Source organism: Urocitellus parryii, chromosome 12 (genome assembly GCF_045843805.1).
Source record: "Urocitellus parryii isolate mUroPar1 chromosome 12, mUroPar1.hap1, whole genome shotgun sequence".
In the NCBI taxonomy this organism is placed as follows: Eukaryota; Metazoa; Chordata; class Mammalia; order Rodentia; family Sciuridae; genus Urocitellus; species Urocitellus parryii.
Window position 1 is genome coordinate 13,615,203 of NC_135542.1, and position 22,596 is coordinate 13,637,798.

A 22,596-nucleotide genomic window follows, 5' to 3' on the forward strand; every position below is an offset into this window, starting at 1 on the left:
AATCCTGAAATAAACCCTCACATTAATGGTCAGCTGATTTTTTTTGACAAGGGTGGCAAAATAATTAATGGGGAAAGAATAATCTTTTCGACAAATGGTGCTGGGACAACTGGAAAATCACACGAAAAAGCAATGATGTTGGACTCCTCTCATACAATGGACAAAATCAGCTTAAATGGATCATAGACTTTACAAGTGTAATAACTAAAGGTAAAATTGATTATAGATCTAAAAAATGTAAGAGCTAAAGCTATAAAACTCTTAGAAGAAAATATAGGTGTAAATGTTCATGACCTCAGAATAGCCAAGTCGTTTTTTAGATATAAAACCTGAAGCACAATAAAAAATATTAGACATCAACTGCACTTCTAATATCCCTAACCTGAATGCCACTAAGATTTAAAATTTCCTGCTTTGAAGGACATTAGCAAGAAAACAAAAGGACAAATTACAGAATGCAGGATGTTTCTGCAAATCATGTCCCTAACATGCGACTGGTATATCTATTGAGAACTCTTACAATTCAGTAATAAAAAAGACAACCCAATTTTTATATAAGCAAAGGGTTACAATAGACCTTATTCTAAGATATACATATAGCCAATAAGCACAGTAAAGTAACCCAGGATCATCACTCAATGAGGAAATGCAAGTCAACACTACAATGTAGTATTGTATTATACGCACTAGGGTGGCTTTAGCCAAAGACACGAGCAATGACAACCAATGGCAAGGATGTAGAGAAACAGGAACCTTTGTACACTGCTGGGAAATGGGAACATTCTGTACATTCTGTATATTTCTTATTTTGAGTGTGTTATGGTTTGGATGTGAGGTGTCCCCCAAAAGCTCACGTGTGAGACAATGCAAGAAGGTTTGGAGGAGCAATGACTGGGTTTCAGCCTTCACCTAATCAGAGCATTTATCCCTGATGGGATGAACTGGGTGATAACTGAGGCAGGTGGGTGTGGCTGGAGGAAGTGGCTCATGGCGGGGCCACTTCTCTTTCTAGTTCCTGATCATCAAGTGAGCTGCTTCCCTCTACCACATTCTTCCACCATGTGGTCTTGCCCTGCCTTGAGCTCCAAGGAATGGAGGCCGCCACTTATGGACGAAGACCTCTGAAACTGTGCACCCCCACAAATCAACTATTCCTCCTCTATAATTGTAATGGTCAGGTCCTTGAGTCACAGCAGTGAAAAAGCTGACTAAAACAGAATGTAAAATGGTACACTAGGTTTGGAAAATGAAGTTCCTCAAAAACTTGGGAATACCATTTAACCCAGAAACTCCCAAGAGAAGTGAAAACGTGTTCACAAAACTTTTTTTTTTTTTTTTTTTTTTGGTATGAGACATTGAACTCAGGGTCTCTCAATCACTGAGCCACATCCCCAGCCCTTTTTAGTTTTTATTTTGAGACAGAGTCTCACTAAGTTTCTTAGAGCCTTGCTAAGTTGCTGAGGATGGCTTTGAACTTGTGATCCTCCTGCCTCAGCTTCCTGAGCTGCTGGGATTACAAGTGTGCACCACTGCACCGGACTCACATAAAATTAATGTGAATGTTCATAGCAGCATAAATCATAACAACCAAAATTCTAAGCAACTCAAATGTCCACCTAGTGATGAGTAGATAAACAGAATGTGGCATACCCTTACAATGGATGTTATTTGGTCATAAAAAAACAATACCGATAAATGCTACAATATGGATGAAAATTGAAACCGTTTGCTAAAGCAAAGAAGTCAGATACAAACAGCCACACAGGTATCAAGTGTCCAGAATGGGTAACTCCTCAGAGATAGGAAGCAGATTCTTGGTGGCCAGGGTCTGGAAGAGAGGAGCAATGGGGAGGGACTGCTGAAGTGCACAGTTTCTTTTTGTGGTGATGAAATGTTCTGAAATGAGCTAGTGGCCATGACCACACAGCCTTGCAATATACTAAAATTCACTGAGTATACACTTTTTAACAGGGTATTTTATGGCATGTGAATTCTGCTGCCATAAAACTGTTGTTTAAAAATAAAGAAATGCAGGCATAGTAAGGAAAATATAAAAAATAGAGAAAATAAATGGCCCTGATTTCACCGTTATTCAGAACCTGAGTCAGGGGGAAGGGAATTACACTAGGGCTCTTTTCAAATGGATGGGATCCTATACAAAACATGCCTAGCTATGAACTGTCCCAAGGACGGAAGGAGTCACAAAAGACAAGGCAGGGGATTCAGAGACTAGTAAGTGCAGTCCCTCACTCCCAGGGCCAGGGAATGAGGGAGGCTGCATCGTCACTGGAACCTGGGATTTGCTTACTAGAGGGGCGACTGGGCTCATGCTGTGGGGAGGCATGGCTGGGTGTGAGGAAGGATGCAGGTCCCTCCCTGTGCGGTCCCCTGGTCTGATGCTTCAGTCCTACCCCTTGCACCCTGGGGTCAGGACTTCACAGGGAGCCAGGAAGGGAATGGGCAGGATTAGCTCACTAGTTTCCTTGCCGCCCACAGCAAAGCTCTGAAAACACAGAGTGGGCAAGAGAAGTCAATGCCCGTCCACCGAGAATCTGACGCAGTGCGGCTAACCTCTGGAAGGTGTCTTGATTTCAATTTTATGAGGAGACTATTTCAGGTGTTGTCCTCCTACCACACAGTGGTCCCTCAGTATCCGAAGGGAATTGGTTCCAAGACTCCCTGTGGACACCACAACCACAAATATCAGATGATCTTGTATTTGCATATGACCTTGGCATGTCCTCCTGTGTACCTGAAGTCATCTCAGATTGGCACCTAATACAATGTAAGTACCATGTACATAGTTGCTACGCTGTATTGTTTAAGGAATAATGGCCCCAAATGCTGGCACATGTTCAGCATAGACAGGACTTTTTTTCCTGGATATTTTCAAGCCATCATTGGTTGATGAAGAACCTACTGCATTCCCTAGTTATACTTACTTTTTTTCCATTTGACATTTGTTAATGACATGGGAAATGCTTATGGTAGTCTTTGTGATCATTTTTAAAGATCATCCTGGAATTCCAAGGGAATCAAAGGTATCCCACAGACCACCCATACATCAATATTCTGAACAACTTCTCTCTTTTCTCTCCCTCTCCCCTCCAACTCCCCACTTTCTCCTCCTTTTTCTTCTTCATCTACTACTTCTTCCAGGGATTGAGCCCAGAGGTGAGCCACATCCCCAGCCCTTTCTATTTTTTATTTAGAGACGGGCTCACTAAGTTGTGTAGGGCTTCCCTAACTTGCTGAGACTGGCCTCACACTTGCAATCCTTCTGCCTCAGCCTCCCTAGCCACCGGGATGATAGGTGCGCACCACCATGCCCGGCTTGAACAACTTATTATGAAACCTAGAAAAGTTTAAATAGTAAGCTGCCCACACAAGCAGAAGCTGTGCCATCTTTTCACTTTTTTCTAAAAAAAATTATTGTGAGTCTTTAGAGAAAATAGTTTGATCAGGATTTACCAAAGCTTTTCCCTAGATATTCTTTTACATGTTTGCCTCACTGGCTTCAGTAGTCTTAACGGTCCCCAAATTTCCAGATGTTTTCATGTAGACATCATCTCAGCATCTAGTCACTCCCTGCGGTCACCTTGTTTGGGTACCAGGGATTGAACCCGGGGTGATGACCCACTGAGCCACATTCCCAGTCCTTTTTTGTATTTTGTTTGGAGACAGGTCTCACTGGATTGCTGAGGCCTCACTAAGTTGCTGAGGCTGGCTTTGAACGACTCAGCCTCCCAAGCCGCTGGGATTACAGGCATGTGCCATTGTGACTGGCTGCAGTCAACTCTTAATGTCTTAACTTCCAGAGGATCTCAAATTGGATAGATGTGACAGTTCATTCACAGGGAGCCAGGCACAGGGACTCAGAGAAGGAAAGAAGGAAGAGGACATTGGGGAATCAAGCTTCTTGACCCCAGCTATTCCTATCCACAAGGACAGTTCCTTAACAGCCCCTAGACAGGACCGACTGCAAAAGGTACTTCTTGTGCCAACAGACCTCACTCCCACCCAATGCAAATAAAGGCTTAGAAGTCACTTTGCTCTAGAAAAAATTTGCTGAAGAAGACAAAATAGAGATGATAGGTCCCCTTTCTGAATCCTATATTTCTATGCCATCCCTCCAATCACTTATAGGGACAGATCAAGCCCATAAAAACCTCTAGACAGCAGACCCCATCACTCGGGACCCCTCTCCTTCAGGAGCTCTGATTCCTTTCTGTTACTCTAATAAATCCTGTACTTTGCTCTAAGGCTTGTATCTGTGGATTCTGTTTTTCCAGTTTGTGAGACACAGAATCTTGCTCTGTGTTACAGTATCACACAGATGCAGTCCTCAACAGGATACACTAGCACGCTTTTCATGTCAAGTAAACCAGGAAGGGGAGACGACAGGAAAGGGAAGAGAGAGGCGGGCAGTCTTTCATCTACTGAGAAGCCACTCACAGGGATCTCGGGGAGATGGTTACCTAGGGAGCCACCATGAAGCACGTTCTGAATAGGGAATTCCTCTTTACTTGACAGCAGCCATGGAATCCCACGTTTAATGAGAGCTCATTTAATTTAAAGAGCATACTCTTTTTTTTTTTCTTTTTTTTTTTTCTTTTTTTTCTTTTTTTATTTTTTAGTTTTCGGCGGACACAACATCTTTGTTGGTATGTGGTGCTGAGGATCGAACCCGGGCCGCACGCATGCCAGGCGAGCGCACTACCGCTTGAGCCACATCCCCAGCCCCAAAGAGCATACTCTTAATAGTTCTTTTAACCACAGACACTCAGTTGTATGTTACAGACAGGCCTTTTGTCTTAGAAAGAAAGGACATTTTGAAGTCAGCTTGTTATATGAATCTACTTGTCCCTTTCCCTAGGAGGCAAACAAACTGTGAGCTAATGGATGGTATCCTTTCTGTACTCAGGACCCTGTATAGCAAGACTTGCAGCAGCCAAACTTCAATGCCAATTGCAGCAGAAACTTGAGCAAGAGCCATCAATACCAGGCTACTGCTTAGAAAATTGCTGGTACAATTTTCTAAGAAGTGACAACATCCAATATGGGTACACATCACAGGACAGTCCTGGTGAAGTGTGTCTGAATCATATTTGTACAGAGGCTTTGAGATATATGGGGAGTTTGGGGAGTTTTTTACTGAAGAAATGTTAAGAAATCTGTACACTGGGCTTGGGAAGCTGAGGCAGGAGAATTGCAAGTTTGAGGCCAGCCTCAGCAACTTAGTGAAGACTTAACCGACTTAGCCAGACACTTCTCAAAATAAAAAATAAAAAGCGGGCTGGGGATGTGGCTCAGTAGTTAAGTACCCTGGGTTCAATCCCTGGTACCAAAAAAAAGAAATCCATACATAATATATAACTTCAGAATTGGTTTTCTCCATTCATCATTTATAAGGAGTCATACACAAACCCCAGAAGGGCGAGGGAAATAAGCAGACATTTGTAGGAGGGAATTACAGTCATGTGCCCACCCCAAGTCTTCCATCTCCACTGTGAGAAAATATATTCAAAGATATCAAGAAAAACTGACCTTATTTCAGACACTTCCTGAGATAAGGAGACTGAAGCAAAATCCAGTGAAAGCCTTCCACAGTTCTGCTGGAGAAACACCAAAAACATTCATTAGTGGAAATAAGGTCACATAACAAAGTGGTCTACAAGGAACAAGAAAGCCACTAACAGTAGATGGGGGGGCATCTACAGACATGCATTGACATGGTCTACAGGGTGTCCTTCCAGACACGCCATCCCAGGGCAGGAATGACCTGCAGAAGTACCGCCATCAACCCTGACCAGTGATGGGACATGAAGTTGCAGGTCCAGGGGACATAATGTAATATGGGCTCTGTCCACAGGATGAGGTATTTGAGTAATTCTAGAAGAAACAGGGCTTGACTCATACTAGCCAGGAGTTAGTCTACAGGATCATGTCAAACTGTTTATAAAAAATAGGATATTTTTCTGGGTTTTGTGATGTTAGTGGAATTTGTCAACTTTCACAAATTGGTCATTAATTTATTTATTTGGGGTACCAGAGATTGAACTCAGGGGCACTCGACCACTGAGCAATGTCCCCAGCCCTATTTTGTATTTTATTTAGAGACAGGGTCTCACTGAGTTGCTTTTGTGGAAGCTGGCTTTGGACTCAAGATCCTCCTGTCTCAGCCTCCTGAGCCATTGGGATTACAGGTGTGTGCCACCACACCCAGGTAAAATTAGTAATTTACAATTGTTTCTTTTATTCAGTCTAAATAAACATTCACTTTCATGTCTAATCTTGCATTCTTTTCTTAAAGAGGACCTCCAAAGTCAAAAGTGCTTCAGGCCACACAAAATTATATTTGCTCCTATATAAGAGCTGATTAGAGAATTCTCATTCTCATCCCTGTCCCCACCACCTCATTCCCCCCCCCCAACAGTTAAGAATTCCCACTGTTTCCTTCTTCCTGTAATTCTTACAAAATTAAACAAATATGACTGGGCATGGGGGTGCATGCCTGTAATCCCAGTGACTAGGAAGGCTGAGGCAAGAGGATCCCAATTCCAAAACCAGGCTCAGCAACTAAGCAAGGCCCTAAGGCAGCTTAGCAAAAACTTCTCTTAAAAAAAAAAAAAAAAGTGGCTCATGATATGGCTCAGTGGTTAAGCAGCCCTGGGTTCACTCTCTAGTAACAATAAATAAATAAATTAATTAAAATAAACAAACATGAATAAACACATAAGTGTATTTTTACTTCAGAGGCATCATGCTTATACACATTATTTCTATGTTAAAAAATTATTAAATCAATCATTTTTAAAATTTGAGCTGGGCACAGTGGTGCATACCTCCTTACTTGGACACTTCCAGAGATAAGGAGACTGAAGCAAAATCCAGTGAAAGGTTAAGGCAGGGGGATTACAGGTTTGAGACCAGCCTCAGCTATTTAGTGAAACCCTGTCCCCCAAAATTGAAAGGATTGGGAATGTAGCTCAGTGGTAAAGCACTCTGCAATCAATCCCCAGGAGCAAATAATAGTAATAATAAAAATACAATTTGGTTTCTTCTAAATTTTGAGTGATAATCATCAAAGGCTTTATTTCATTTCTAAGTTATAAAATTATGCCATGTTTTCCTTTAATACTTTAAGTCCTTTTATTCTGATACACATTGTGAAGTATGTATTCAGTTTTATCTACTTTCAAATGGTTATTATCCAATTGTCCCAACACCCTTCATTCAAAGTTCACCCTCCTTCTCCAGCAGGCTGAGATACTGTCTGAAGTATACACTAATGTTTCTATGAACTTGACTCCATTCCTGAACTTGTTCTGAACTTGCTATGTTGCTCCTTTGATACTATTGTCTATTCATGCATCAAACCACATGGTTTTAATATCTGGTGGGGCCAGCTGTCCCTCACCTTCCTGTTCAGATTGTTATTTTGTCACACAAACTTTGGTAGTTTTTTAAAAAAATTAAAGACCAGCTGAGCAATCTGTCTCTCATATGTGTTAAAATGAAAAGTTTTTCCCTGAGTATTTATGCCAACATAATAAAACCAAAAGTCAATATATCATATTAACAGGAAATGGTTCTGATATATGTAGGAAAAAGGAATTGATAGAATTACTTCCAAAACTATCAAAGAAGAACTGATTTAACTGGTGATGAGGAAAGGTCAAACCCCTCCATTTTATTTCTGCGCAGGATGGAGAGGAAAGCATAGATTTAGAGTTATCCCCAAACTAGCACCAGTTGATTTAGGTGGTGATAACATGGAAAATTCACTCACATTTTGCTGCCAGATAAATTAATAAACAAATACTTAAAAAGGCCTGCAATTGAGTCAGAGTTAGGTAAATCTTTAGGACCTTTGCAAATTATTAAACCAAAACTCCTTGCTCTCAAGGAATCATTTGATCCCCTCATCAGTGTTTGTGCACATTACCATCACTTAGGAAATACAGAAAATATCAGTTCTAGGGCTGGGGATGTGGCTCAAGTGGTAGCGCGCTCGCCTGGCATGCGCGGGGCGTTGGGTTCCATCTCCAGCACCACATAAAAATAAAATAAAAGATGTGTCCACCGAAAACTGAAAAATATTAAAAATTCTCTCTCTTGAGAGAAGGAAAGAGAAAGAAAGAGAGAAAGAGAGAGAAAGAGAGAGAGAGAGAGAGAGAGAGAGAAAGAAAGAAAGAAAGAAAGAAAAAAGAAAGAAAGAAAGAAAGAAAGAAAGAAAGAAAGAAAGAAAGAAAGAAAGAAAGAAAGAAAGAAAGAAAGAAAGAAAGAAAATATCAGTTCTAGACCTACTTCTGGGAATTTAATTTGCCGGGCTATTGAGCCCCAGAACAGCTGCAGTTTTGAAGGTGATTCCAATGTGCGGGCGAGGTTGGGAGCCCCACAGGTGCGTGGGTCTATTACCAGGGCGCTTCCTTTAGCATTAGGAAGAGTACCCTTCTCCACTCAAATTCGGAGAGGTGCACAGGCAGAAGCGCTGGGACCCACACCTGCTCTTAGCAGTCAGACTGCTGATTCCAGTGGCGTGCGGCTAAAAGCCTTTGCACAGGTGTCTCTCCAGAGGCTGAACTGGTGGAAGGACTTTCACCTCATTTTTGTTTTGGTGCTGAGGACTGGACCGAAGGGCAAGCACTGTGCCACTGAGTACAGCCCTCATTTGACTGCTTTCCTCACTGCTGCATCCACAGATCCTAGAATCGAGCCTGACACACGGTGGACAATAGACGTGTCCTAGGAATGAGCCGCATTATCCGACACTGACAGGACACTGGACGAATTCCCGGCGACCCTGCATCATCTTTAATCGTACCGTCAGACCACTGAGACGTGTTTCTTTTTCGGACTTCTTCTTTGGGAGGGCAGAGACCTCTTCACCTGCTTGGGTCGCGGTGGCAGCTTCGCCCCTGAGCAACTCTTCCACTAAGCGACTCCAAGGCCCAAGACCTTTCCTAATAAGGGAGCGTCCAGGAGCACCCCGAGTCACGTGAGCTCCACTACCCGACTCTGGTCTACGCGCGTCCTGTTTTGCGCCTGCGCACAGCTCTAGCGCCCGGTCCTTGGCGTGGCGCAGACTCAGACCCCTCGCTTCCGCCTGGCTCCGCCCAGTTCGTTTCTGGGGGCGGGACTAAGCCTGGCTGGGAGAAAAGGCGGGGCTGGGCCTCGCGCGTGCGCGGAAAAGAGCTAGGGCGCGGCGGGGCTGGGTGGCCTGAGCGTTCGGAAACAAGATGCAGGTAATCGCGGCAGGTTCCCCGGGGTCTGAAAGACAGGTCTCGTTTGTTGTGTTGTGTTTGCTCGAGCCGCGGGCGCCAGGCCTGAGAACCGCCGGGTGCCTCAGGTTCGGCCGAGGTGCCGCGTGGCGAGGCCCCGCGCAGGCGCAGTGCGGGCGGGCGGGCGTGGTCCAGCCGGCTTCCCGGCAGCGGCGGCCGCTGGCCCTGCTCCCCGGAGCGCCGTGTTCGGGGGCAGCCCCTGCTTGAGGTCGACCTCCTCCGGGCCTGTGAAGCGCTTGTCAGGCCTTGGTTGATCTGTTACTCCCCGTTCACTAAACTCCAGGCATTAGCGCCCGCGCTGGAGAGGTGGGGCCCGGCTGGGAGGGGTGCCCACGGTGCAAACCACGTCCCCCAGCACCTCGCGCGGTGCAGGTGGGGTGTCTCCCGTCGGGCTCCCTGGGTTCCAGGTCTCAGCCGCAGTTTCTCCTCTCAGTGTGAGTTTGTTTTTCCCATCTGAGGCAAGGTCTCACCAAGTTGCTTAGGGCCTCACGGAAGTTGCTGAGGCTGGCGACCCTCCTGCCTCAGCCTCCCCAGCCCCTGTGATTGCAGGCGTGCGCCACCTTGCCCGGCCTCAGTGCTAATTTCTGAAAAGGAGTTAAATAAGAATCGTTTTTGGTTTTATTTGGTAGCCAGAATTTGACAAAAACCCTGAAGGAAGTGAAGAAAACTTCATTGAAATGACATTTTTAGGGGGGGGGGAGGGTCACTGAGGGCTCGGAGGGGATATTTACAAATATAGCAAGTGGCACAAACCGGAAGCTCTTAAATGGGGGAAGAGAAAGCTCTGGGGCACCTCTGACCTCATTGGTATCCTCTGTGCTTCAGGTCCCTGCTGGAAGATGTTACTGCCTCTTCAGGGGCCTTCCCTGACCAGGACTGAAAGATTCTATTCATTTTTCCCTTGATGACATGCAGGGGGCCTGGGGTCTGGTGTCCCTGGTGTCCAGGGCATTTCTTCAGTTCATATTCCAAACCAAGTTGGAGCTCACTGTCCTTGTTCCTGCCAGACCATGCAAACCTGAGCCTGGACACGTGGGTTCTGCCTCTGAGTGCCCACCTGGCATTCAGTCCTGGTCAGTTTGCCTGACTGCCCAGAATGGTGGTGCCTTTCTGGACACCATGCTGAGCAGTCAGGCTTCTGATGGTCAAGGGTCAAGTGAGTAGACATAGGTAAAGACCTGGAAGATTGCCCAGCGCTTAGTGGTGGGTGAAAGTTGACTGTTAGGGACACCCCAAGGTCTCAGCTCCTCTCAGCCTAGCTGAGGCCTCCTTCTTCCCAGATGCAGCCACTTAAGGCTTTGAGGCGCTCGAATGTCATATCTCTTGGCTTTGGGGCCTTCATATGTGTTGGTCTCTCTGTCTGGAAAGTTATTTCTTAAGCCCGCCTCTCCCCTGCTTGGTTCTGATCACCCTCAGGTGACTGGTGTATGTCAGTTTTTCTAGTGGGTCTCCTGTCCCTTTCTAGAAGAGCAGCCTGTTCGTCCTCCCGGTAGCCACAGTTCTTTTTGAATATGTGGTTTGTGTATATATCTGTGCATCCTCTCTCTTACCCTCTTGACTCTTGTGTTCACCAGGCTTTCTTGATGCGTAACCCAGGAATTCAGGTTGAGTAGGCACTTAAGTATCTGTGGAATGAGTCATTCCAGGTCATTAATAAAAATACTGAACAGCAGCCAGGTCAGAGCCTGGGTTTTAATACGGATGCTGATCTGCACGTCATAGCCTGAATTTTATTCCTAGACCAAGGATAAGGAGGAGGAATGGGCAGAAAAAAATTGAACAGGGTCTGTGAGTCTTTGACACTTTTTTCAGAAATAGGTCACAGAGTAATGTGGCTTGAATTCCTCCCGTCCTACTTCCCCTTTGGCTCTCTGTCCAGTGTGGCCCCTCTGCACTGAACTGGGCACTTCTTATTCTTGGTGTTCTCTGTCCTCCTTTCCAGGACCCCAATGCAGACACTGAATGGAATGACATCTTACGAAAGAAGGGCATCCTGCCCCCGAAGGAAAGCCTGAAAGGCTTGGAGGAGGAGGCGGAGGAGGAAGCGCAGCGAATCCTCCAGCGATCAGTGGGTGAGCTGGCCTTCTTGTTCTGTGTCTGCTGGGTCTGGGAACAAGTCCCGGAGCCTCTGAGCAGCAGCCAGGAGACGGCTGGAGTGCTGGCCCTCAGGGGAGTCACAGGTGTCCCAAGGCCACAGAGTTAGAGAACTTCAGAGCTACCCTTGCAGCCCCACAAGTCCTGGTCTGTGTGATGTGAACACAGACTTTCTTGTCCATGATTCAATTTAATAATGTCATAGGAATTTCTCCACAGAGTTCAGTGTTTGTATTCTCCTGAGGTTGTACACTTTATTGATCTTTGTGGTTTGGTTAAGGACATCAAAGTAAAACAACTTAATCTGTTTAGAATGTTTGCAATCTGTGAGGTCTGGGGGGGCGGGGTTTCCTTAGTTGGAATTCCTTAGAGGGCTGGTCCATATGCCCAGTCCCTACTGAGTCAGTCTCTGGTGAGGCCCTGGAATCTGCATGGTAAACTGTTTCTGATTCTTGCTAACGTGTGCGTCACATCAATCGCAGGGCCTAGTACTTCTGTGCCCAGCTGACACGCGAGAGCTAACTCAGAAGGATTTCTTAGAAGGTGTCCAGCAAGTGCTTATTGAACGATCAGTGTCTCACCTGCTGTCCTGGGCAGTGGAGATTTAGTGTTATCCTTCCTTGTGGAGCCTGCATTCTAGCAGCAGGGGGAGACTGAATAATAAGGGAGGTCACACAGGGAAAGGGGCTAGGAGGGGCCGGGAGGGATAAGAGCAGTTCCAGAGAGGCTTCACTGGGAGGTGGCATTCATGTGGATCTGAAGGGGATGACAGAGACATCTGAGTAAAGTCCTAACGGTGAGGTGACATCGCCCAGCAGGTGGAAAGCTGTCCTGGCATGTGGGAGGAGGCCAGTGAGGAGAAGAGGAGGCAGGGAGTTCAGAGTGACCGCCAGGGGCCAAAGCATGGAGGACCTGGAGTCTTCTGTAGGGGCCTTGGCTTTTATGGCTGTGAGGTGGGAGGTCGTTGAAGGTCAGAACAGGGTGACAGCACTGCCCTGCTGCTGCCCAACTGAGTGTGGCCCGCAGAGAGGGAGCAAGACAGGAAGCAGAAAGGCTAAAACTACTGCCAAGTTCACAAGAGACCAACTGTTGTCTGGGACCAGTGGGGTGGGTGAGAAGCGGTCAGGTGAGGTGTGTGTTGAAGGAAGAGCCACGGATCTGTGGACCTGGTGTGAGGGACACACAAGATGGGGGCAATGAGCAGTCTGGAGCATGGAGTCCCACCAGCTGGGATGAGGAAGGCTTGGCAGGATTCCTAGGAGACAAGTAGAGCTGTCATGCAGGCAGCTGGGTCTGTCTGTCCAGGTGGAGCCCCCTGGGCTGGAGGCCTGCCTTCAGCGCTTGTCAGCACACCGTGATATTTAAAGCCACACGGCTGGGCGTAGTTGCTAAGAGTGAGCATAAGCAATGAAGAGAGGCGTCCCAGATCTGAGCCTGGAGATTTCAATCACAAAAGTGGGAGGGCCTTGATTGTGGTAGGAGAGACGGCCCTGGAAGCCAGAGGAGGGCAGTGGTGGCTTGGGCCCATTTTTTATCAAGAAATGGAAGTCATTGTGACCATGATAAGAGTCAAGAAGGGGCAAGGGCACAGCCTGCTTTGATGTCAAGAAATAAGAGTGTTTATTACCATAAAGATAAGATGGATTTCATAGCAGCTGGTCACTAGGAAAGACGAGTGTCTGCCACTCTTCAGGAAAGACAAGGAGTACGGCAGGGGCACCCTCCACTCCAGGAAAGGTGCTCGGGGAGGACCCTGTGTCTGCCCGGCTCCTTGGGTGATCTGACGACTCTGGGGACACTGGCCCCCAGCACACAGACTTGAAGGTCAGACCAGGTGGCCGCAGGCACTGGCAACTCTTCTTTTGTTTTAGAAATGTGGGAGACGTTATTGCTGAGGGAGGGTAAGACGGGCAAGCCAGCAGGTTCTAGCGAGAGCTGTCCCCCACGGTGCCCACCCCTCATTGCCAGTGACAGGCCTGGCTGTGTGGGCTCTGTGGGCTGGGGGTCTAGTGCCGCTGTGCGCACGGCTTTAGGAGAAACGTGAGGAACGCCTGAAGCGCTGCCTGTCCATCTTTTAAACTTGCCACTTGTGCCTTTGTCACTCAATTCAGTGAAAACATACGAAGACATGACTCTGGAGGAGCTGGAGGAGAATGAAGATGAATTCAGCGAGGAGGACGAGCGGGCCATTGAGATGTACAGGTTGGTGCCACCCAGAGGGACGTGTGGGTTTTTTGTGTTAGTTTGTTTTTCATGGTGAAAAAGTGGGTGCCCTCTGAAAAATTAATTTTCTAGCTGAGATAACATTTGGAAAAGACCATGATTAAACATCAGTGTCATTCATTCCAAGGAAGCAGTCCCAGACTGTGGGCATGAGGCACATCAGTGAGCCTGGACCACCCCAGGAGGCCTCCGGAGAGACGGGGTACATGCATGTGCTCCTGGGTGCGTGTGTGTGCTCCTAGGACCTGTATTTTTTCTTCCATTGTGTAGGCAACAAAGACTGGCGGAGTGGAAAGCAACCCAGCTGAAGAACAAATTTGGAGAAGTTTTGGAGATCTCAGGCAAGGATTATGTTCAAGAAGTTACGAAAGCCGGTGAGGGCTTGTGGGTAGTCTTGCACCTTTACAAACAAGGGTGAGCTCATCTTCCACGTGGTCTACAAGCTATTGGTTGGAATTTATGTCTTGAACCTGTAGGAGGCTTAATATCAGATTTTGTGTTTTGTTTTTCACTAACATTGTGGTTTTTGTTGCTGATTTGCTTAAAACTCGGTGCCTGATTCTTATTTTAAGGTTTCAAATTAATATTTGTTAATAATATAAGTGCCTTTGTTAAAGTCATGGAATGAAGACTTAATTTTTTTTATTAGAAATGATTCCTGGAGGGAAAGGAGATATACTAGGGAATGATATTGGCCAAATTATATTGTTATATTGTGTGCACGTGTGAGTGAGTACATAACCACAAATCCTGTTATTATGTACAACTATAATACCCACCAATAAAAAAAAGGGGGGGGGGAGATGATTCCTAAGTTATTCATCCCTCTAGAGGAACGAATTTCAAAGTTCCACATGTCTAATCACTCTTGTAGATGACAAGGGTGACCTTGACAGTGGTAGTCTGTGCTTAGAGATGCCCTGGGCCTCCAGTGTTTCTCGCCTGCCCAGTCTTGTTCTTAAACTAGAGTTCAGTGCTTGTTGAGGAATTCTCTTAAAGCAGGATTGCATTCTGACCTGTTTCAAACATTCTAAATCTTCAGTTCTTGCAACCTTATAGAATGGTTTAGCAATTATATAGCAATGGTATAGCATTATAGCAGTCTTTTACACTCAAGTCAGTTTTCTGAATTATTGTTGGGTCTGATTAAATTGGACTTTGGACTTTAAGATCTTCACCCTCCCTGAACTTATTAGAAAGTTTTTAAAAACTGTGAATTCAAGCCAGATGTAGTGGCACATATCTGTAATCTCAGCAACTTGGGAGGCTGCAGAAGGAGGATCGCAATTTTGAGGCCAGCCTGAGCAATTTAGCAAGACCCTGTCTCAAAATAAAAAGTAAAAAGGGATAGGGATGTAGCTCAGTGGTACAGTGACCCTGGGTTCAATCTCTATTACCAAAAGCAAACCAAACACAAAGGTGGGCTCATCCGGCTGGCAGCAGGCTGCTCCCAAAGCTATCGGAGGCCTCTGTCGGGGAGGAGGGGGGCTGTGCTTTGTTCTGTGCACAGGCAGAATCACAGCTGCTTCTGTTTTCTCTTTCTGGGTTCTAGGATTCCTCTCTGTGCTCTGATAAATCAACACCTGAGTGGACTTGCCAGGAAGTTTCCTGATGTCAAATTTGTCAAAGCCATTTCAACCACCTGCATACCCAACTATCCTGATAGGAACCTGCCCACCGTGTTTGTTTACCGGGAAGGTGACATCAAGGCTCAGTTCATTGGTCCTCTGGTGTTTGGTGGCATGAACCTGACGAGAGATGGTAAGAGCTCTTAAAGGCGGGCAAGGGCGTGTGGGGGGAGGCTGTTCTGCTGGAGGGAGTTCCTGGCTGCCCACTTGCCTTGTGAGGGCGGCCGGGGAGCTCTCCTTGCCTCTGTGGGTGACGGAAGTGTGGGCAGCTGGAACTAGAAAGAAGATGCGCAGTGGAGGGGGTGGACGGGATCCGTCGTGACAGCAGGTGTGAGAACCAGTGCAGTCTCTGCAGTTGAGGGTTTAAGCTGTAGCTCAAGACCACAGCCTTTGTTTCTTATTTAATTCATAACTTCTGTATGTGTGTGTGTTTCTCTATAGAAATATTTTCACAGTTGAATATCTCAGTAGCTTTTAAATTTTAATTCTGCCTCTTAATCCTGGAAGGCATTGCTGTTCTTTTCCACCTGTTGCACATGGAGTTATCAAAATATATCCAGTTATACTTTACTCGTTAACAGGAATATGTATTTAAACATGACTTTATATACTTTGCCACTGTGATATTTGAGTAGGAATAATTGCACAGACACATGTATAAGGTAGGCTACAGTATTCAGTATTCAAAGACATACAGTATTTCAAACTGATAAATATCTAATTTTGTCAGTTTTCGATCTTATCGAAGGGAGATAGGTGTATATCTTAGTCCCCTTTCTGTTGCTGTAACAAGACACCTGAGCCTGAGTGCTTTATAAAGGAAAGAGATTTATTTTGGCTCATGGTTCTGAAGGCTGGGAATGTCAAGAGCACGACACCAGCATCTGCCTGGCTTCTGGTGGCGGCTTTGTGCCATTTCATATCAGTACAGAGAAGTGACAGGGGAGGAGCACATGTGTGAGAGTGAGGGAGAGAAGACTGGCTGTCGCAGGGGGAGGCACTTGGCCTGCTCTCTTGAGAACTGACCTGTTTGTGTGAGAACCAGTGCAGTCTCCAGAGAAGGACCTCGGGCCCCTTAAGGACCCCATCCCAGCACTGCCACGTGGGCACTGGATTTCAGCGTTGGTTTTGGTGGCGGCGAAGCACACCCACACCTGGCCTGTACAGTCACAGCTGTGGTCTGTTTCTAGAAGAGTCTCGTTTGAGGACAAGTGAACTTAATGTGGAACAATGTTTATGTGTAAGTGAGCGGTGTTGAGCGCATACACAGATGTGTGCAGGTGTGGACATAGAAATCATTCCTGAGTCCAGAATCAGAAGTCTTAAGGTTGTTCAAAGAAGTTTCTTGAATTTTCACAACTGTCCATCTTGTGGCAGATTTCACGTAAGCCGTGCATCATTCTGAACGGCACAGCTGTGTGCTGGGTCCCCAGAACCTACTCATCTTCCACCTCAAAGTCCATGCCTTTCTGGCATCTGCCTCCCTCCTCCGCCCCGTACCCTTCTGCTCTATTTCGGGGCAGGCTCTAAATTAACATGGCTTCAGTAACATTGGTGGTGCGGTTTGGGGGAAGGTGCAATTGTGAAGGATCTCTGCATTGACCTGCCTCTGGGCCATGCTGTGTCTGGGAAGCTCCTGGGCCGCCCCTTCACCCCGCCTGGCTTCTCAGATGCAGAACCCCTCACTCTCGGCTCACAGGCCTCCCCCGGTGGAGCTCACTGATGACGGGAGTGAAGTACGGGCCCTGGGGCCGGGTGGTCTCTGACCTTTCCTTTCTGGTACTTTGGGGTCATTCCTCGGGTGTTGTCATACATTTATCCTCTGACCTTAGTAGATGGGATGCTGGACAAGGAGCTGAAGCATTCTTATTAATGAAGATCAGATGGAACGATCAGATTGGCAGCTGCAGACGACCCGGGGAGCTCGTTTCCTTTGAACCTGGCCACTGGCCTTCCCTGGGGGAGTGTCCTAGCTGGAAACCGGTCGTTAGAGGACAGGTTTAGCCTTTGTTCTTGGGTTTTCAGGCAGTTTCAAGTTTATGTCCGAACTCGTTTGAGCCCATCTTCTAAAACAGTGAAAAGTATTATTTTTTTCCTTAAATGTCTGATCCCCCCTTCTTCTGAGCACCTTAAAAACATGGCACTGAAATTGTCACCAAGTTTGATGGTTGTGTTTCTGTTCAGATGAAGCCTGATGGCTTGGGTGAGGGGACCGAGCGCCCGGGGCCTTACGCCATGTGCTTTTCTTGGTTCGCAGAGCTGGAGTGGAAACTGTCCGAGTCTGGAGCAGTCAAGACCGACCTGGAGGAAAACCCCAGGAAGCCCATTGAAGACACGCTGCTGTCCTCTGTGAGGTGCTCGGTCCCCACGAGGAAGGACAGTGACTCTGAGGGAGACTAAGGCCACAGCTGACATAATGACATAATCTGCTGAACTTTCTTGATGTGACAAATCAACTGATTTTTTTTTTTTTTTTTTTTTAAAGAATAAAGAGCTGGGCCTGGGCCTGTGGCGCCAGGTCCTAGGGCGGGAGGGTGGCCTGAGCCAGGAGCTGGGGGAGGCTGGCGACCTGGGAGGCCCCTCGGAGGATGGAAGGAAGGAGCCTTTGGTTTTAAGCCTTTTTTGATTATATTTCCTATCTCGTACGTTTTAGAATAATCAGTGCTGGGAATTCTATTCAATTTCTTGGAACTCTTTTTTAAAAGATTAATAGCACTTTCTTTATAAAAAAGTCAGGACTTGTTACTGGCATGGCAGAGATGTCTGTTCTCCCACTTGCATTTTAAGTAAGCCATAAATCTGTGTTCTATTTTTTGATGTGTAATTATGTAAAAGGGATATGAGTTTTTTTTAAAAAATCGTGAATAAGTTATGGTGGGAAAACCACAAACTAAGTTTTATAGTTACATTAAATATTTTATAAACTAGCAACAGTTATCAACAAATGAATGATCTTTAGAGAAAAATCTTTGTTCTGTCCTGCTGAGAAGAAATAGATAATTCTTGCAAAACATTGTTTTATCAAAGCAATAACTGACAGGTTTAATTTACTGTCATTTCTTCAAGTGTTTTTTTTTTTTTTTTTTCTAGTTAAAATAATGTTTACCTCAGACTGTTGAGATAGGGAATCTTGATTACTGTAAAAGGCCACATTGAATTCTTTTTTGAAAATAAAATTTAAGCAGTCACATAAATAAAATGTGTCTCAGTCAATCAATAAAAAACATCTAGATGTTTTATGAACCAGAACTTTATATCACTTCCTGTCAAATCGATATTGACAAGAGAAAAATTTGGGGAAATATTCCCTCATATTTGTTTTGAATGCTAGAGCACTTAATGCTGATTTCATATCTCAAAAATAAGAATTGGAGCACAGAGTTCTTTCAGATTAGATGGTAAAATTACTTTTTGCTCTGATTCAAAGAATGACAAGCAGCTGTGACCCAGTTTATTTGTCAGAAGTGCTTGGTACTCGTCTTTCCATGTTCATGAGACCAGCGCTGCTGATGGGAACGTGCCCAGTGTCCCTTGAAAGGTGGCCATGAAATCTCAGTTGCAGGGTTGACGCGAGCTTGAGAGCTCTGGTGCTCCCACACCGTCTCTGGGTTGGTAGGAGCTGTCGAAGAAGAACAAAGGCACTCCGTTTGTGAGACAGCCCCGTTCAGGCTCCAAGGACAAGACGGCTGTGCTTGTTGTTAGGCAGCGTTCACAAGCGTGGGGAGCCGCAGCTGGAGTCCACTGTGGAGCCCAGGCAGAGCTGATTCTAAGAACCACGTCGCTTTCATCTAACTGAGCACTGCCCCAGAGTCTCACCTTGGTGCCCCGTAAGACCTTCAGGTTGAGCACAAAGTAAGCTCAGGTGCGCTTGACTTTGGCTAGTGAAGCCCTCTGTGCTCACACAGCATCTGGAACCCAGGCTGCTGTCAATCATGTGGCTGTACTTAATTTAGATAAAGAGCAGCATCTTTATCCTAAAATTGGGATTATAATTTTGAATCTGACCTGCTGTATCTATAGGTTAGCTCATTCTTGGACGTCTCCAGATAATGTGGTATTTACCATGATTTTCCTTCTGTTTCCTTTGGGGCATTAGATATATCACAGGTGATGGACGAAAGCATTGGTTTGTCCAAAACACAGCAGAAACACCGTGGCCAAGGGAATGCAAGAAAGCTACATAGCTGTCTTCAGGTGCCAGGGAGAGGTGTTAGGCAGGTGCCAGCCCCTTTTAAGAGGGGTGAGATGGGCTGGGGATGTGGCTCAAGCGGTAGCGCGCTCGCCTGGCATGCGTGCGACCCGGGTTCGATCCTCAGCACCACATACCAACAAAGATGTTGTGTCCGCCGAGAACTAAAAAATAAATATTAAAAAAAAAAAAGAGGGGTGAGAAATATTCCAGAAATTGGGATAGGAAGCGATGGAGAGAAGTGAAATGGCAAGACTGAACACCAGAGGTCCCGCTGAAATGAGGCAGCGAGGAGAAAAGGGAGGCCTGATGGTCCTTCAAGCTCTCCTTGCCCCAGGTGGCAGATGAGCAGAGCCACTTTCTGAAGGACCCCAGGAAACTGCTGGGAACAAAAGGGGAGAGGCTGTTGAGAAGGCTGTCCTCCATCCCAAGATCCAGACTGTGCCTCCTTCCCCAGGTTCCACTGTCCTATAAATGACCCCCAATTTTAACATTTCTCAAATGTCACACACCCATCTCCCGTGACAGTGGCCCCTGTAGAAACTTGCTACCATGAATGTGTTTTCCGGTCCTAGTCACAGGAACCAGCTGATGACTCACAAATTCAACAGGTGAGCCTCACCCCATTTGTTCCTTTTCTCCTGGGGAAGAGGCCATAGGCTCGAACCCAGGCCTGCACACGTGCTGGGTGAGAGCCCCACCCCGAGTCACGGCCCAGCCCCTCCTTCCTTCCCCATGACATCTCTGATGTCTCAGTTCTGCAGCTGGATGGACCAGGCACTCTGGGCTGCGCGCTGTTCCCCCACTCAAGGCCACATCCCCAGTTTTTTGGAAAAGATAAGTGATTGTCAGGGGCTGGGGCAGGGGAGGGGGCGGGGATGAGAGGGCCGAATAGATAAAGCACAGGGGAGTTTGAGGGAGGAAATTGTCCCATATAATCATCAGGGGGAACTGGCTGTGGATATGTGGGTACTCTGAACTATCTTCCTGATTTTTCTGCAGATCTAAAACTACTAAAAGTTGACTTTGAAATGTGGTAGTTCATGAACCACATCAAAATGGAAATTGTAAATCATGTAAGGAAGGTGGTGCTCAGCCAGGTGCTGTCGTGCACATTTGTAATATCAGCAACTTGGGAGGCTGCGGCAGGAGGATCACAAGTTTGAGGCTGGCCTCAGCGACTTCGTGAGGAACTTAGATCCTGTCTCAGAAACCAAAAAGGATGGGGATGTGGCTCAGTGGTTAAGCATCCCTGGGTTCAGTTCCCTGTACCAAAAAATAATTATAATAAAAAGGTGGTGCTCAGTTCTTGATAGAAAGTGCCAGAACTAAAGGGCTGCCTAGGTCCTAGTTTGAACCTGCCTGAAGGCGGAGCCTGAGCCAGGACCCAGGCGAAGGGCTGATTTTATTTAAGTGGAGATCCTAGGATGCAGGAAGGCAGAGGCCTTTGAGAGACACCGGCGGGGGATGGGGTGAGAATCTGAGGTCAGGGCTGGAGGCCGCGGGAGCTCGGTCCCTCTTCTATTAAGAAGCAGAAAGCCTTGCTGGACCGTCTCCCGACAGACCCCCGGATCCTGGCCCCCACTGCCAAGGGGAGTCAACAGCCCTGCTCTTCCGGGCTGGTCTTGCACAAGAGCTGAGCCAGCATGTGGCCGAGGCTGGGTGGCGCAGGGAGCATGATGGTATGGCATACCCTTGAGAGAACTTTCTTAGACATGTTCAGGCATCGGCTCCTGTCCCCCGTCCCCCTCATGCCTACATAACAAGGAATAGAAACAGGAATGGCCAGCTGAGTCCCGCTCTGAGGCTTTTCCTGCTAGTTTTCCTGCTGGCGCTTTCTTGATCCTGCCAGAAGGTGGCGCACAATGGCAACTTGATCGCGATGGCAGTTGTCCCCAGGCACCTTTGGTGCCACCCTGACCTTAAGGACTGTGAGCCGGGAGTAGGTGCCCTCAGAATGGAGGAGACCACGTAGTTTTCTCTCAGTGGAGGAAGACCTGTCTGGTTCTTTCGTCTTGACCGCTGTAGCTTTTATTTTGGAAGCAGATCATGAACTCTCTGAGAATGCTTCCTGTTACTTAAGATGCTGCAAAAACCGACTTCCTAAGAAGAAAAATGCTACCACCATTCCTTGAATACATGTTCAAGTGAATACGACTTTTAAAGGAAAATAAACATCCGTGTCGGTGTTTCCTTTTCACTTTTTCTGAGATGATGATTTAGGAAAGTTAAACATTTATGTTTCTTGTAAGTTGTACTTAGTATAAGAGTTGGATAATTAACAAGCCAATCTTTTGCCTTACAGTGTTACAGAAAAGCATAAAAGACCCACAACTGCTTTTCTTTCTGGGATTTGAGATACTAAGATGAAACTAACACATGCACACATTCTGTCTTACACACACACACACACACACACACACACACACACTCACACACACACAAACTATTTGCCTGCAGTTAACTAGTCCAAGTCAAGGTACATCTGTCAGGTCCAGGTCATCTCTCATACTGATTCTGATTTGTTTACCAGTCCTACTGGGAACACAGGGTGGGAAGTCCACCACTTGGCATTTAGCACTTATATTTCTTAATAGCAGTTCTATTTTCTTTCTTTCTTTCTTTCTTTCTTTCTTTCTTTCTTTCTTCCTTCCTTCCTTCCTTCCTTCCTTCCTTCCTTCCTTCCTTCCTTCCTTCCTTTCTTTCTTTCTTTCTTTCTTTCTTTCCTTCCTTCTTCTTTCTTTCTCTTTTCTTTTTTTTTGTAACAGGGATTGAAGACAGGGTTCTTAACCACTGAGCCACATCCCCAGCCCTTTTTATTTTGAGACAGGGTCTCACTAAGTTGCTTATGTCCTCACTAAATTGCTGAGGCTGGCCTTGAACTCGCAATCCTCCTGCCTCAGCCTCCTGAGCTGCTGGGATTACAGGACTGTGCCACCATGTGCCAGGCAGTAGTTTTATTTCTTAGTAGAAATTACTGTTCTAGTTCCCAAACTACACCCTGAGTGCCCAGGCCCCTGTTGCAAGTTCCTAGGAAGCAGACATTCTAAGTTTTCAAGGGCAACCCTGTGACATTGCCATTGACCCCTGAAGCTCCACATAGTTCCCAGTTTCAACATTTGCTGGGACTTGATTCTTTTTGATGATGTCACGTCTTTCTAAAGCTGGGTTTTGGGTG

General features: G+C 46.3%; 1 protein-coding gene and 1 long non-coding RNA gene across 5 annotated transcripts in view; one reads left to right on the forward strand and one right to left on the reverse strand.

Moving 5' to 3' along the window:
• Positions 1–8,987, reverse strand: part of LOC144249780 (uncharacterized) — a 47,050-nt gene extending 38,063 nt beyond the window's left edge. For all 4 annotated transcript variants that reach the window (XR_013342303.1, XR_013342304.1, XR_013342305.1 and 1 more), the window contains exons 1-2: positions 8,828–8,987; positions 5,548–5,612 (exon numbers count right to left, since the gene is read on the reverse strand). This is a non-coding gene — a long non-coding RNA (uncharacterized LOC144249780). The remainder of the gene's footprint in view (positions 1–5,547; positions 5,613–8,827) is intronic.
• A 176-nt stretch (positions 8,988–9,163) lies between these two features.
• Pdcl3 (phosducin like 3) lies at positions 9,164–18,072 on the forward strand. The gene is made up of 6 exons (XM_026379537.2): positions 9,164–9,248; positions 11,227–11,356; positions 13,490–13,580; positions 13,872–14,015; positions 15,154–15,362; positions 17,487–18,072. Exons 1-6 carry the CDS (start codon positions 9,243–9,245, stop codon positions 17,627–17,629), a joined length of 723 nt encoding a protein of 240 aa, XP_026235322.2. The 5' UTR covers positions 9,164–9,242; the 3' UTR covers positions 17,630–18,072.
• Positions 18,073–22,596: the final 4,524 nt, after the last annotated feature.

Bases quoted from the DNA above. Each gene is read 5' to 3' on its own strand.
- Pdcl3 (XM_026379537.2), top strand. The intron at 11,357-13,489 runs GTGAGCTGGCCT...CACTCAATTCAG, and splicing joins AATCCTCCAGCGATCAGTGG to TGAAAACATACGAAGACATG. The intron at 14,016-15,153 runs GTGAGCTCATCT...TCTGGGTTCTAG, and splicing joins TTGCACCTTTACAAACAAGG to GATTCCTCTCTGTGCTCTGA.